Below are 14,908 nucleotides of genomic sequence, written 5' to 3'. Positions count from 1 at the left end.
ATAAAAAACAAACAAGGAAACCGAAAAAAAAAAAAAAATCATCTGTAGAGTTACTTTCTGCAAAAGCCTTAACATCTTAATATTTTTATTTCTTAGACTAAGTCACCAAAAAAAAATAATCAAGTTGTGCAAGTTTTAAACTGCAGAATTCTCCCCTCCATGTAAAGGAAGTTTATGCAGACTGCCACCCAGTGCTCACTTCAGAGAAGTCTCAAACACTCAGTCCATTTCATCAGCTTCCCACCACTATGCCATTTAATGCACCGTGTTTAAGAATCAAAAACTGACGCAAAATTTGTCAGGGCTATAGTTTCTTTGCCTTCTTCTAAAAGTCATTTTCACATCTTTTTATCCTAAGCATCAAGGTCACAATTATACCAAGTCTTCTCCTGTGTACCTGAAAACATTGATTTATCCAGAGCCTGGGCTTTTAAACTTACAGCCCCATCAATACACAGAAGCCTAGCTTTGTTCATCTTCTTCAGCCTCACTAATGACTATTAACTGTAGTTAACTTCTCAAAGTTCCATGTTTTACTGTTTACGCACCTATAGTTGGTGCTTGAAAAGACTGCTACTGAGAGAAGAGGTAGGTATGCAAATATACGCAGGCAGGAGTGTACCGTGAGACAGTAAATCATTAGCCAAGGCCTAGAAAGAAAACTCCAAAAATCTCTGGCAAATCCAACACACAGCAAAGGCCACAATAAAGCACATTTACCACACACCCCATTAAACTACCACCCCCTCTTAAAGAAGGGGGCAGAAGCCAATTGAATCATACATCTTCTTGAATTCTACCACAGTAGCCTTTCGCAGTACAGTCACCATTTGAACCACCTACACTTTTTCTACATGCGCTCATTCCACAGAACCTCTGTGGATGCAGTCACCAAAAGCTGCTTTAAAAGAATAAGTCTAGGAAAAGCATCTTGAACAGTTACTGTGGTCTTACATTACACTTCCAACCTGTTAGAATTATACGGTGGTATATGGTGTTCAAGGTCTACACTCTTCTTGCTGTACGGTACCACCATAGAAGGTAAAAAGAAGCGTTATTTTGAACACTGTTAAAGCAGACGTTTATGAAAGCATGCAGGTGGGAAAACAGTTTAAAGCATCCAGTACTTGAAACCAAAAACCTTTAAAAAAAAGTAAAAATTCAGAGGTAGAAGAGCAGCAAATAAATTGTTTTCAGTATTTACCATTTCTTTTTGACCAGTGGTGCAAGCAAGTCGTTTTCACAAGTGCTTCATCAACTTTTCCTCCTGACATATTGTCCATGAACTGGCGTCCATGTTCCAAGGCTAAGTAGCAGTCATTGCAACAATCCCTTTCTTCTACACGTACCAGGTTGCTAACTGCACTGACTTTGGGGATAGGATCTTGATCTGCTGCTCCAAATGGTGAGAACAAGTTGGTGCATTGGTCTTGCAGCAACAGTATTAACTCATCAGGCAGTTTCTCAGGTTCTTTCAGTCCTCCACTGCCATGTTCGACAGAAGTAGCTCTGAGAGCTTCAAAGCGTTTTTCTGCTTCCTTGCCACACTCCGTATTACGTCCTAAAATATCCAATTCATCTTCAAGAAACAGTCCAGAACTGTTGCCAAATTTTCTATTCATAACAGCACTGAAACCACAGGTACACCTATACTGGGCCTCTTGTGTTGGATCGGGAATGTAAACTCCAACATCAGCACCTTTGATGTTCATATTGCAAACACATATGCAGCAGCTGTCAAAGTTACAGTCTTTGAAGAGATTCATTACAGACTCTGAAAGGATGAGATTCACATAAAGACTGTGTGCCTCTGGAATGGAAGGCACAGTTGCAGGTTCAACAGAATTAAGCGGTCTACATGTTGATGGTGTGGAAGCTGGTGAGTATAAATCAGAGTTCTCGTACTTGACTGAACCCTGTGCACTTGCCGGTCCACCAGCTCCACGAGGTGTCCGAGGAGTCCTTGGTGTTCTAGGAGTTGGGAAACGAGGGGTGGAAGGAGAAGGGAGAATTCCAGCTCCACTGTTACTGGGTGGTGCACTACTTGGTGGCATCCCAAACGGAGTATGAGTTTGTGGTGTGTACGCAGGGCCGTACTCTTGATCCATAGTGCTTCCATCACTGATTGGAGCCATAAGAAGAAAGAAATAATTTAAACAAACTTCAAAACCAATACACCACGTAAGTCTCAGATTGCTAAATAAGGGTCTTCCTAATTAAAATTTGCTTATTTGAACTAGTCTTTCATAATCTACGGAAATAATTTCATTCCCTAATGAACTTCAGGAGCATTTGCTCTAAATGACTTTGCAGGATTCCATGTATGGATTCTGCCAATAGCAGATTCAGCTAGATTTATGAAATATCACCTGGAAATATTTAACGTTTTTTTTCTAAGCAGCTGAATGTTTCCCAAGACCTGTAAGGCTGATAAGACCTGGGAACACGTTGCTTATAAGCGACCTAATAGAAGCAACATCAGTATTTGCAACAAAATCAGAAACACTGCAACTTTATCAATAAATACACAGCCTCCTCATTGCCTAATCTGTCTATAGAAGCTACTAATGCAGAAGGAGGAATAAATATTTCCTTCAAGAACTGCCAGCAAAACCATCGCTACCAAACACAGATTAAAGAAATGCTTCCTGTAATACTCCTGTTACAAGGCAATATCACTCTAGGCATAGCTTCCAATAAAAGTAATTTTCTTTTCTAATTCCAGTACAGATGAGATTATTACTACTTAAGAAAATAATTTAAGAAACAGAAGCACCACCTACTAAATCCTTACAGTACCTATACCACCACTGCAAAAAAAAAGTCCCAGGTTTACATTTATCTTGATTGTTACCATCTTCATTACTTATTAAAACTGGACTTGCACCATTAAGCTTCCCCAAGAAACCTTTAAATGAGACAACAAATAAAGTGTATGCACAGTTAAGAAGCTATTTCAGGAGACACTCTCTTGTAGTAAGGTTTAATCAAAGATTGTTTGAAAGACTTCTGTCAGTTGTCTAAACAGTGTCTTTATAATTTTTTCTCGTTACAGGTTTATTAAAAAAAATAAAGCTAAGGAGTACTTTATTGTGTAAATAACTGAAAACCGTAAAAAGCTCAAACATTTGTGGCATAAGTCATACCCATCTTTGATGAATGGCATGGCAGGTCCTGGAGGAAGTAAATCCAACTTTCCCACAGTCCAACTCTGGCGATAAATGCATTCTTCTGGCAACTTGATGGGAGGGAGACACTGGCTAGGAAGTGTCTTCAGTGGTGCAAACATGGAACATCCCACTAAGGCTTGGCAGTTCTCAGGTTTATAAACATAAGAATAATCCTAGAAGTTATACATGGTAAAGCATCAGCATGCAAATTAATAAGATTACATCAGCAATAAAAAGGCTTCTTAAAAAAAATAGAACTGAATAAGAGTTCAAACAATAGCTCTTTAATATTTAATCCAGATAAAGCCGTAAAGTGGAAGTTAAGATTTACACATACATCATTGGCGCCCATCAAGTGATATGTCAATACAAAACAAACCATGAATTATCAAAACTTTATCATTAGTTTACCAATGGGTAATTGATATCAATGGGTAATTGATATATCACTCTTTAAGTTTAAGTTGTAAAATAACACATTACTTATTAGATGTATGTTGCCTACATCAGTATAATACAGGGAAAAAAGTTACAAATTGTACTTAGTCTCCCACCAATCCTATTCAGGATTAAGTAATAGATTGAACAATAATCAATAGAAACATATCAGAACTATCAGCACTACCTACCTTTATTTCAGCAGGTTTGGGGCTGCAGAAACCCTCATCTACTTCAATTCTGAACTGAGCTCCCACACTAGAGCTATTCCCTTCAAGTACTGTTCCTCCAAGTGTAGTGTCCATGCTGCCATACTCCTTATTATTCATGTTCATTGGTGAAAATCCCATAATATGCTGTTCCAATGAAGGTGGAGTTGGATACATTTTATGGAGATCCGCAGTGCCTAATTTCAGATTAGAAGTAGGCTTTAGAGTATGACAACAGTTTGAATTGCTTTCTTTCTCCTAAGATTTCAGTAGGGTAAAGGAAGCATGTTTAAAAGTTTAAAACTAGTATTCTATTTAAAGAAGAAAATAAAGCTTACTTATGCATGACAGCGGGTCTAAATTCCCTGCTTTTGCCTCTTTGCAGTTGGATTTGTCATCAGCACCATTCACTGTTCTTTTAGATCCAGGCTAAGAAAAAAAAGTAGTACTCTATTAAAATCATTTTAGACATGAACACACATTCATTTTCCCTGATAACAGGAAATTTCATGTACAGTGGATGTAGAAGGATGAGACTTTATATAATTTTATGTAATATTTAGAAAACCTATAATAAATCATAAGTTTGATACTAGTAATTGGTGTCACCCTTGTCTTCCCTTAATATTTGTACGTCAGAATACTCTCCCGTCAAATCATGACGCTATTGAAATGAAAGACCAGTTATAAAGTAGCTCTCAGCCCGTTAGCAGACACCAAAAAAAGCTAAATAGGGCTGCCCACAATCTCTCATAAAAAATACACACTCCCAAAGCCACGCTAACATTACTGATGTTACCATATGAACGGGAATAGAAAGAGATAAATGCAACTCCTGGAACAAGAGTTAAAGGGAAGAAAAACTGTTTAAATTAAGAGATATTTTACAATGTTTAGACAGTACTGTAGTCTACAGAACATAAGAGTCTTCGTGTTTAAGAGCAAATAAGCTTGCTTTATGCTCTATATAATGACGACCTTTGATGGCCATTAAGATCCTTCACGCCTTTACTCAACTACCGCTCCCATTAAAGTTGATGGGTATTTTGTCTGAGTAAGGAGATTTAGGTTTATGCATGGAACAAAGTCCAATTCAGAAAAGACAACTGATTACCAACAGTACTGAGACAGAAACAAGAAAGATAATGAATTCAGAGCCACTAGAGACTGCAAAAGAAACTGTTCCAAGACAATAACTACTGCAACGAAACAGCTCCGTTGGCAAAAGGTCCGTCCACGTGTTTAAATGCTTCTTTTCTTCCACGTTTTTGTTTGTTTTCAGTATTACCTTCATTGACTAGCTAATTTATTAATTTTAGCTAGAGATATATTCTAGCATATACTGTCTGATTTGCGAGGATATGCAAGATCAAAAGCTTTTTTGTATCAAAAATGATTGCATGAGCCAAACAGAACAGCATGTCTGTTCTAGAGGAGTCACAATACTTGCTTGCAAGTTCCCCTAAAACCACCAAAACCACCCACAAAACACAAGAACACATACATGTTACTTGCAGTTTTTTGTCTAGCAGCTGCCATGCATTTTGAACATCACTTACTGTTAGTTCATCCTCATCAGAATTGAAGAGATTGTCAAGGTCAGTATAGGAGACCACCAAGTCTGTTTCATGGAACAGGCTAGTTGATGCAGTGCGAGCATGAGCAGCAATACGTTGGGCATCTGTAAAGAAAAACAGGTTACAGAAACACTGGTGATGTGTGCTTTAAAAAGCCACATTTAAAGGACTATTTCAACAGCTGAAAATATACGCATGTTCTCAGTTCCATTCAAGTGTCTTACACATAAGTGAGGTCCCTTCAATTTTATTACATTTGGATTTTATAGCCACCTTTTATTTGCAAGGTTCAACAAATAAAGCGCATTTCCAAGATGATCCTGAATTCTGAAGACACGGGGTAAGACACAAAGTAAAAACACAGTAGCCTGTTGAGTCCATTGACTATTCAAATGATCATTAATACACCACAATTTAAAAAAAGTCTTTTTTACCTTGCTTGACAGAAGGACTAAACAGAGACATAGCATCCTCTCCTTCATGAGATAAAACTGTAACACTGGATGCACCATCCTCAGCCTATTAACAAAAAAGGTAGAAAAGTTCACTTAAATCTATCTGGGAGAAGGACACTATTTCCCTATGGAAATTCTTGTATGCATGGGAAGGATCAGGTTCTCATTAGCCTTCTAGCTCAGCAGGGTGTAGCCTGGGAGTCTGGTTAGTGGTATCTGCTCATGGAGAAGGAGGCTTAGAATACAGACAACATGCCACCAACACACAGAGTAAAAGCATGGATAACATACATCTTAGGCTTTTGTGTTAGGGATAAACACTTAATTTAGAAATCAAGCTGTGGATTCTTGCTCTAACACTTTATTGAAAAAAACATTTATTATGAAATGCTATACATTAGCTATACTGGTAATTATTAACAAAACTCTCAGTACAGGAGTGTAAATGTACAGTAGTCCTCCTAATAAGCCAATTTATTTCATATACAAGCTCTCAACGAAGTTAAATTTTCTTCCTTTTTGGAGGGTGGGTGAGAGGGGAAGTGGACAGGGAGTGAGGAGCTTGGTACTTCTGTTTTAAATACAGCCTCACATAGTTGGCCCTGGTTAAAGGACAAGGAAAAAGTGCAATTCACTGTCCAGGCAACAACTAGTCAGAGTTCACCTCCTCTTCCCTCAACCTTTCCACATATGCACAGAGCATTTGCTTTGTTTTTACAGTCTTCCACAAGTATCTGCTGTCACCCATTTCTAGAGAGAGGATCCTGAGCCAGATGGATTTTTGTTCCGATCCAGCAGCATTCTCCCAGAACAAGCCATAAGGGTTAGTGCAACAGCACCACCAGTGTGCCAAAAAATAAAAATAAACTAGGTGTGTAGTTACTGCATGAATGCTGCATTCTTCATTTATTATTTCTGCTTGAATCATTTTTAGATGTACTTCTAAATACAGAGAAGGATTTATGTTATATTTAGTGACTAAAGCAATTTGTTTCAATCTCATCACTGATTTGTGTCCTCACTTCTTCACTCACCTTGTGCTTCTTCCCAGCTTCCCTCTCGATGTTCTGCCTATCTTTTTTACTATCAGGAAATAAGAATTCCACATCACCATCAACAAAGGCATAAGGATCAATTTCAGGTTCCTGGTCAGCTTCTGACACTACTGCTGCTAGGTATTGGTTTTTACTCTGATACTGTTGCACCAGTTCATCCGAAACCTTTAAGGGCTTTCTACATTGCACCATTAATCTGCACAGGAGAAAAAAAAATATCACAAAATATTATTTATCACTTACGTGGAAATAGGTCTGCTATCCCACAACCCTTCACAAAAGCAATTTCATCTTTCCTTTCCCTTTTTTTCCCTTCCACCCCAGCTTCAGAAAACTTTTTGGGAAAGAGATGAAATCATTAGTCATGTAATACAGCCTCCTTACACACGTCAGATACAGCACTGTGACTCATTCTGACTATCTCTCCTCAAGCATTGTCAACCCAGATAAAGATTAGTAATTCATCCCAGGCCGTAGCTGTCATTTATTATAAAGTACAAACGTATTAAGCAGTCTATAGCCACTAAAAGAAACTCACCGGGTTAAAAAATTACTTACTGCCATTCCCCATCCACGTTCAAACAAATGATCAGAAAGAAGTGATTAAATCTGAATTTTCTATATTTTAAGAATTTAATTCATGAGCGTTTAATTCAGCATAGAAAGGCAGCATGCCAACCCTTCTAATACCTGGCTGTGTCTAACACAACACAGACCGATACACTGTTGCACACTAAGTCTGGCTATGCAAAAAGCCCGTAACTACACAAATGCCACCACATTTAGCAGTCATTTAAATCACTTCTATAAATACCAGATGAAGGTCACAACACACCGATACCTAATTTACTAATGGGAATAAACAAACATACATTTGCTATTGTCAGCATTTTTCTTTTCATCCCATTTGGAGTCAAAAATGGAGTTGGAAGTACATAAATTATGTTTTTGCAACATTTACTGGTTTCTCATGTGTAATATTGCACCATCACAAAGATTTGTGATTTATTCTTTCCCTTCGCAAGCCACTCTCCAAGAAATGCTATCCCATAACAAACGGATGTGCCTCATGATGAGCAGGGCATGGTTTTTACAGCCTAGATCCAGACACTACCTGGAGTTTAAAATAAGGCTTACATTTCTCCTCTGAGAGACCAGAAAGCAAGAAAAACGTGATACAGAACAATTCGAAGACTTCAGCCTTGGAATTCCACATCAGTGCAGTGATTTCTGAAGAGTTCTCCTTGCTGCCTTGCCTATCCCTGCCAACACAAGTCATATGCAAAAGGACAGAGGCAGGTTCACTCTGTCAAGCCTTCCTAGAAATAAGCTTTCCAAAGAAACATCTCACAGCCAACAAGTGTTAAATCCATCTACGCTGGTCATGGTAACACCCTCAATAACACCTTGCATTAGCCATTAATGCCACCATCTCCACCGCAGACAATGCTGCAACGAGTGTGGCTTTATGTCAAGAACTAGTGGTATTTATACGTGGAGCACCACTTGAAAAGAGCTGAAGTCTTCCTCTTTTCTAAATCCCATAAAAATTAACATGGGGGTGGAGGGAAGAGATAGAAAAACAACTTTCTAGGAACAAGGAATAAAACACCAGTAAAGACACACAGAAATTGCTGCTCGCTTTTGCTATTATTTTTTGATCAGCAAAGAAGAGAAATTAATAGCAAGATGCTCTGGTGGAAGAACGTGTGACATACATACACACACTCTCAGTAAATTTCAGTGAATTGTTAAATCAAACTGTAGCCCATACAAGGAACAATCATTTCTTGAATAGAAAAAGAGAAACCTGAAGTAGAGCTTATCTTTGGCTGGCTGAAATCAATTCAAGGGGAAAAAAATGCTACAATCCTGTAAATGCACATCTTGAAAAAGCTGAGATTCATTAGCTAATGCAAACACTTCAGCAACATTAACACGACAGATAAGGCTAAGAACACGAGTATGAGAACAGACCAACAGCTATAGGATATTCATTTCTGCTCACAGCTTTCCTACGCAGCAAATTCAACGCAACTGCTACCAGTGGCTTTCCACGGCTAGGAGTTAAACAAAATCCACACAAAGTTCCAGTCCTGTGAGTAGCTGCTTCAACTCTTCGAACACAAATTAAGCACACTACGTCCAGGGGAGGGACAGGATACAACTCTATAATGTGATACTGGTCACACTGAGAGTCTCCTTTCACCTGAATATAAAAAAAAGTGAATCAAAAATAATTGACAGCAACTTGGCTGACAGATGCAACTCTTGGTGCATTCACAGTGCATTTTTTTGTCCACGGATCACATCCGTAAAACAAAGTTTGTCACCTCTGCATCAAAGTGCCAATCGTGTTAAGTTTACCCTGCTATTAACAGCCCTGTCAGCAGCACCTGTTGCTTCCCATTACCATCCTTCTCCTGCTGCTTTCCTGCTTCAAGCTAGATGTCCTCACAAGGAAGGAAGGTAAAAGATGGACACCAGAAAGAATTTCTTAAGCAGTACAGCTGTGAAGGAGACAACCCAGAGGGCCAAGTGGTTTGGGTTTGTTTATTTTTGTTTTGTTTTTGTGTAGGTTTTTGTTTTTAATTTTTGTCAGTGGTTGTTGTTTTGTGTTTTTTTTTGCCTTTACTGGGAGAGAAAAACCATATTGATTAATTCTGCAGTAAAACAGAACTCAAACAGCTACCCCTGCTTTGACTCAATAAATGCAAGTTTTAACACCAAAACCACTAGTGCTATTTTCCTCTTTTGCTTCTAAGCTTCACAGTTTATCAAAACTTAAACAATAAAGTGATCAATTTTTATCCTAATTGAAACAGTAGCAGAGAAGAGCATTTTAAAACCTGGTGCTAGATAACACTAGCTTTCAGAAATAAATTCAATTTATTCAACAGCAACAATAAAATTAACTTAATTTACACATACTTCATTTCATGACAATCATATCAGCTTAAGTACAAAGAATTTCAAAATCTCAAATACATTTCCTGTAGCTTAAAGGCTTTGGTTCTAATGAGGAACGAGTCTGACTCTCTCAATTTAGACAAGCTTCATTTAATGAATGAGGATCTCCCATCCAATCTAAATTCCAAGAGCTGTTAAGAGTAGACACACTAGTCACTTGTTTTCTTTGAATGATAACCAAGTCCTTGCTGTTGAACAGCAAACTCAGATCACAGAGAGAATGCAACATGTGCAAGAATGCCAGTTTATATGCTACAGGTTCCCAAGAGAAATTCCTGATAATAGAAAATAGCCATGGCCCACATTAACTTTGATGTCTTCTAGGAAGAAAGATTAGTTCCTTCACTGTTCTCATCAGTCATTTAAATAAACAGCTTTCAAAATTTAAGAACTCTTCCGAATAAAGACAAGAGCAGAACTGAGGTAGAAGGAACTTCATCTCTAAAAGGATAAATAAAGTACCACTTTAACGGGGCAAGTCTTAAAAATAGTTTAAAAAAAAAAAAAAGTATTTAAAATGAGAATATAAATGAGAAATATATTTGGGTTTTGTTGTTATCGTTGTTTGGGACCATAAGTCCCAAATAGGCACAATTTGGCTACAGAGTAATTTTAGAGTAGAAAAATAATATTCATTACCATCTGCTAATGCAGAGTGTTAATGAAGAAAAGCTGGAAAGTCTTACTACATATTTGACTGTGCTTCACGCTTGCATATTACAAGTATTGTCTTCTTATGTATGCACAGCACAGATAAAGTTAGGCTCACACTCAGCAACACTGCTCGAGCTGATGAGAGCAACATTAAGTGAAAAGACTGTTTAGTGAAAGACTGTTAAGTGAAAAAACTGCCTTTGTAAGGAGTAAGGCCTTTGGCCTTTCAGTTTCCTCACTTTCTCACATTACTGTAGCACTGCGTATTACTTACTCTGTAACTGATGTTATGTTTTCCTGTTCAGCAGGTATTACTGCATCATCTCTCAATTTATCACTTGGAAGCTGAGGTGGTAAGAATTCCACATCCTTTTTCTTTGGAACTTTATAATACTTCCAAGTAGTATCTGCTTCATCTTCCTCCAAATTCACTGCAGTACCAACATACATTGTAGGCTCTATAACTTCAGGAAATTGGGCTGGAAAAGGCTGAGATAAGCCATCAAGTCTGTCTTCCATTGTTTTTGTGGGAACCAAGGGATCTGGCGTTGGCATCTGGTAGAAATGTTGAGGAGAAGAAGGAGCTTTGGTTACCCCTTCATCAACTACATCACATGGGTGAGGACTAAGTGGTGGTGGTTGAGGTGAATTTGCCATTTCAGCATTATGCATCTGAGGAGTCTTTGCTACATCATTAGTTCGGATATTTGAAAATCTCACTTGACTGTCTGGTGCAGTCATCACAAGCCTCTGACTTGCTGAATCTGCCTCCATGGCAACATCATCACTGATAGATACACGATGATGAAAAGGAGTCAAAGGGCGTTTTTGTGGCTTATCCCCTTTGTCTTGCTTCTCATTTGTCTTGTGCTTTGGAGCTGCTTGCTGTTGCTGGCCCACAGGTGGTGCCTGCCCCTGTTGACCTGAATTTCTTGGTTTGAGATTTTTGTGCCTGCAGAATTAACATAGGGGAAAATACTTCACATTAATCTTTCAAATATGTCTATCACAGCATTTTCATTAGGTAAGAATCAGCTTCTAAGTCATTAAACAGGTGATTATAGAAGTCTGATACCATTCTGAAGTGAAGCTGCCTCCTCCTGACCATAACTCAATTTAAGAACAGGAATAACATTGTAATATTTCAGAATACTATTTAAAAAATGGAAAGTGCTGTCTTATGAGGCCAGAATGCACATTATCCTCAAAGGCATTTATAAAATACTGTCTTCGGTTATCAAAAATAGATAGCCATATGAGCAAGCTGCTGCTTTTAACTTCTACCAACACTGCTGAATCAGTACAACAACCTAAGAATTAGCAAATGACTTCTTGAATTCAAGGATCAATACTAACCAATAGTGTTGTGCAAGTCTCTGTGTTAAAGAGTTGAAAATTAACATCAAGAATTTAGAAGTCAAGCTGTCAGTCCTACAAAGCTATAAAATATTCTGTAGTTGTAAAATACCTTTTGCAGCTATTTGCCTGCAAATTTAGCAAGGAAGAGTCAATGTCTCAGCTGCATTAATATAGTTAGGTTTTGGTGGGGTGGGGGTGTGTCCACTCCCCTTCCCCAACTCCAATAAATGCACTTGAACTTAAACATTTTAGCTTGGAGCTGAAGATGCCAGCTTTCTAGATCATCTAACAGAACGAGAGACACTAAATATCAAAGCCTGAAATGAAACTCTTAGGATTAAGCTACTGAACTGCACGTACATCCTTAGCACCCGGGTATTCTCTGCTGTTCTATTAGGAAAGTTACAAAGTACACAGCTTGCATTAAAACCAGGATTATGCAAGAATAAAAGGTAAGAGGTATCAAAATCTATTTTTACTTTATACTCTCGTAAACATACACGCACACTTCTCACTGCTTAGAATTCAAAGCATAGAGAACAATAAGGGCTTTGTTTGTTTGTTTAAAGTCTTTGCAATTTCTCTTCAGGGAACTGCAGATTTCTAATACATACCTCATCCAGTTAATTGACAGTTTTCTCTTAGCTAGCACTATCAAACCTAAATTCTCTTTTAGGAGAAATTCAATCCCCCACCTTCCACCAGCTCTTCTCATGCCACTAGTATTTCTAGAGAACTTAAACATTTCAATGAAGGAGAAAAATGTAGTTCTTTCAACATGCTATACTCTCCAGACATTAATTTTTTTAATATTCTAATATTCAAATTGCAAGGTAATCAGTGTACCAATTGAAATCAGAGAAGTGTTTGCACCTTTGCAACACTTCAGTCACCTAAATGTTCTATAGTAAGTACAAAAATGAAACATGTTTCCATTTATATTAAACAATTTTAAACAAGCTTGTTTAGGACAAACTACTACTGCACCTGCCCATGGAATGCCGTATTTCACAACAAGTAAATGCTCCTCAAGACAACATTCACCCATGCAACAACGATCTTGTTCACTGACAGCTTTTTTCTTTTAAGACTAACACCACAGCCCTCTAGAACAGGTTCTTAATAAGTAAGGCTTCCCCTTTCCATCACTGCCCATGAGGTAGTTTCTACCCTTAAACAGGCCTACGTAATTCCAGACCAAGCCTCAGAAATCGTCACTGAGCTGCCATTAGGTCCACTCAGACAATTCACATGAATAAAAACTTCACATTATCTTATTGGGCAGTTTCAAGACCTAAAATGGCATGTAGGATGAGATACAAGTATGTTTGTTTTTAATGACTTTCTTATAAGCAGCTGTTGCTTAATTAGTCACAAAGAAGCCATCATGAGCCCTCTCCTGAGCACTTGAATCTCAGTGTACACTGCTGGACTACAGGTCTGACAATTACTGTACCTTGAACAATTGCAATTTGTCCTCTGCGTGGCTTCAACAAAATCCCAGGATGCTACCTTGTCAGCTGTCTCTTCATCACACAAGCCATTTGATGTAGCAGAATATTTCCGCCTGTGATTCAGTATTGGGAGAGTTATTTGGGATCAACACATTTATCTAAGCCTCGAGAGCAGTTTTGTGACACAGGATTCAGCAAAGAAATCATGAACAAACTTTTGCTAACACATTAAACTGAGAAATAAACAACATACTAGTTAGGATCCAAATTAACTTCTTTAAAACACGTAACTAAAACACTTTCTACTAGCAGTCATAACATCTTTACCAGAATTATTTTCTACAACACATACAAAATATGGTATTTCTTTTAGTTTCCTAAAGTGAATACATACTTGTTCTGTGCTCTGTTCATATTGCATTCTTGCCAAACTCTGTCCACCACTTGATTAGCTAGTTTTCTAGGTATTTTGCCACCATGATGGCTAGTACTGTCAGAGATAAATCCATCAGAAACCGAAGAAAACTTCACCCATTTCTGGGCAGATTGAGCATCAACTGAAAAGCAGCACCAGAGGAAACAGCTTTAGGCAATGAGATAATACACTCACAACCACTATGAGTCCAATTCAACCAACACTGGTTGAACATCCCAGAAAAAAAAGTACCTTCTTAACTCAATGTCAGGCAATAAAAACAGAAGATTTACATATAGTAGCAGATTATTAAAACACAGCTCCATCAAGTAGAGGGGAAGAAAAAAAACACAAATGTTTGTTATAACTGGGCTAGCTATTCTTTATTTGCCCAGGAACTACAGGCCTGAAAGAGAAAACAACATTGCTCATACATCAGGAAAACTTGAGCAAAACTACCTGTTAGCAAGTTTAACGGTTTTGTTTGTTTGCTGGTTAGTTTTGGTTTTACATTTTTTGTTGTGGTTTTGTCATCCCTGTCCTGTGTGTCTTATTTGCCTCCCAGCCCCCCAGGTCTTCTGCTACCTTCATTTGAAGGAAAAAAAAAAAAAACAAAAATATGAAGAACCACTTACCCCTTTTCTGCACAAAAAGAGCTATTTATAAAGCCATAGGAAACTACTACTGAGCCTTACCTGCTTTGACTTAAAGCAGCATTCTATAATAATTACTCACTTGGTTCAGAAGGCTCACAGTCTATAGGAAGTCAAGTACAAAGAAGCTTCCTGGGACTGTGAAAAGGCTGAAAACATCACCTTGCTTATCAATAACCAAGATACATAATGATGTTTATAAAGCTACTCCAAATACATACGCACATTGGCAGGGGGACAACACAAAGACATTGACCACAGAAATGTAAAGTACTGGACTACAGCATCAGATACAAAAACAGTCCTTACTTTACCCATTTAAAAAACATCTAAGTTAATTTTGCCCGAAAATGAAGAATAAAAATTGTGTTTTACGACAGACTCATTAATTTAAAAAAAAAAGTGATTTTGTTAACAAGTCAGTTGTACAGTGAACATCTGAAACCTTTCTAAACACTGCTAGATTTTAAGCAGCAGCAGTTAAAATGATTTCCCGCAT

General features: G+C 37.9%; 1 protein-coding gene across 1 annotated transcript in view; it reads right to left on the bottom strand.

Annotated features, from left to right (window-relative positions):
- MED13 (mediator complex subunit 13) overlaps window positions 1-14,908 on the bottom strand; it is a 51,983-nt gene that overhangs the window by 9,383 nt on the left and 27,692 nt on the right. The window contains exons 7-16 of the mRNA XM_032200793.1: window positions 13,736-13,898; window positions 13,344-13,454; window positions 10,803-11,480; window positions 6,884-7,100; window positions 5,829-5,913; window positions 5,377-5,498; window positions 4,156-4,246; window positions 3,800-4,014; window positions 3,147-3,343; window positions 1,205-2,121 (exon numbers count right to left, since the gene is read on the bottom strand). Of these exons, the coding sequence (XP_032056684.1) occupies window positions 1,205-2,121; window positions 3,147-3,343; window positions 3,800-4,014; window positions 4,156-4,246; window positions 5,377-5,498; window positions 5,829-5,913; window positions 6,884-7,100; window positions 10,803-11,480; window positions 13,344-13,454; window positions 13,736-13,898 (2,796 nt within the window). The remainder of the gene's footprint in view (window positions 1-1,204; window positions 2,122-3,146; window positions 3,344-3,799; window positions 4,015-4,155; window positions 4,247-5,376; window positions 5,499-5,828; window positions 5,914-6,883; window positions 7,101-10,802; window positions 11,481-13,343; window positions 13,455-13,735; window positions 13,899-14,908) is intronic.

This window comes from Aythya fuligula, chromosome 20, assembly GCF_009819795.1.
Source record: "Aythya fuligula isolate bAytFul2 chromosome 20, bAytFul2.pri, whole genome shotgun sequence".
NCBI classification, from domain to species: Eukaryota; Metazoa; Chordata; class Aves; order Anseriformes; family Anatidae; genus Aythya; species Aythya fuligula.
Note: the sequence above shows the minus strand (reverse complement) of the source record. Positions and strands in the feature narration are given on the sequence as shown.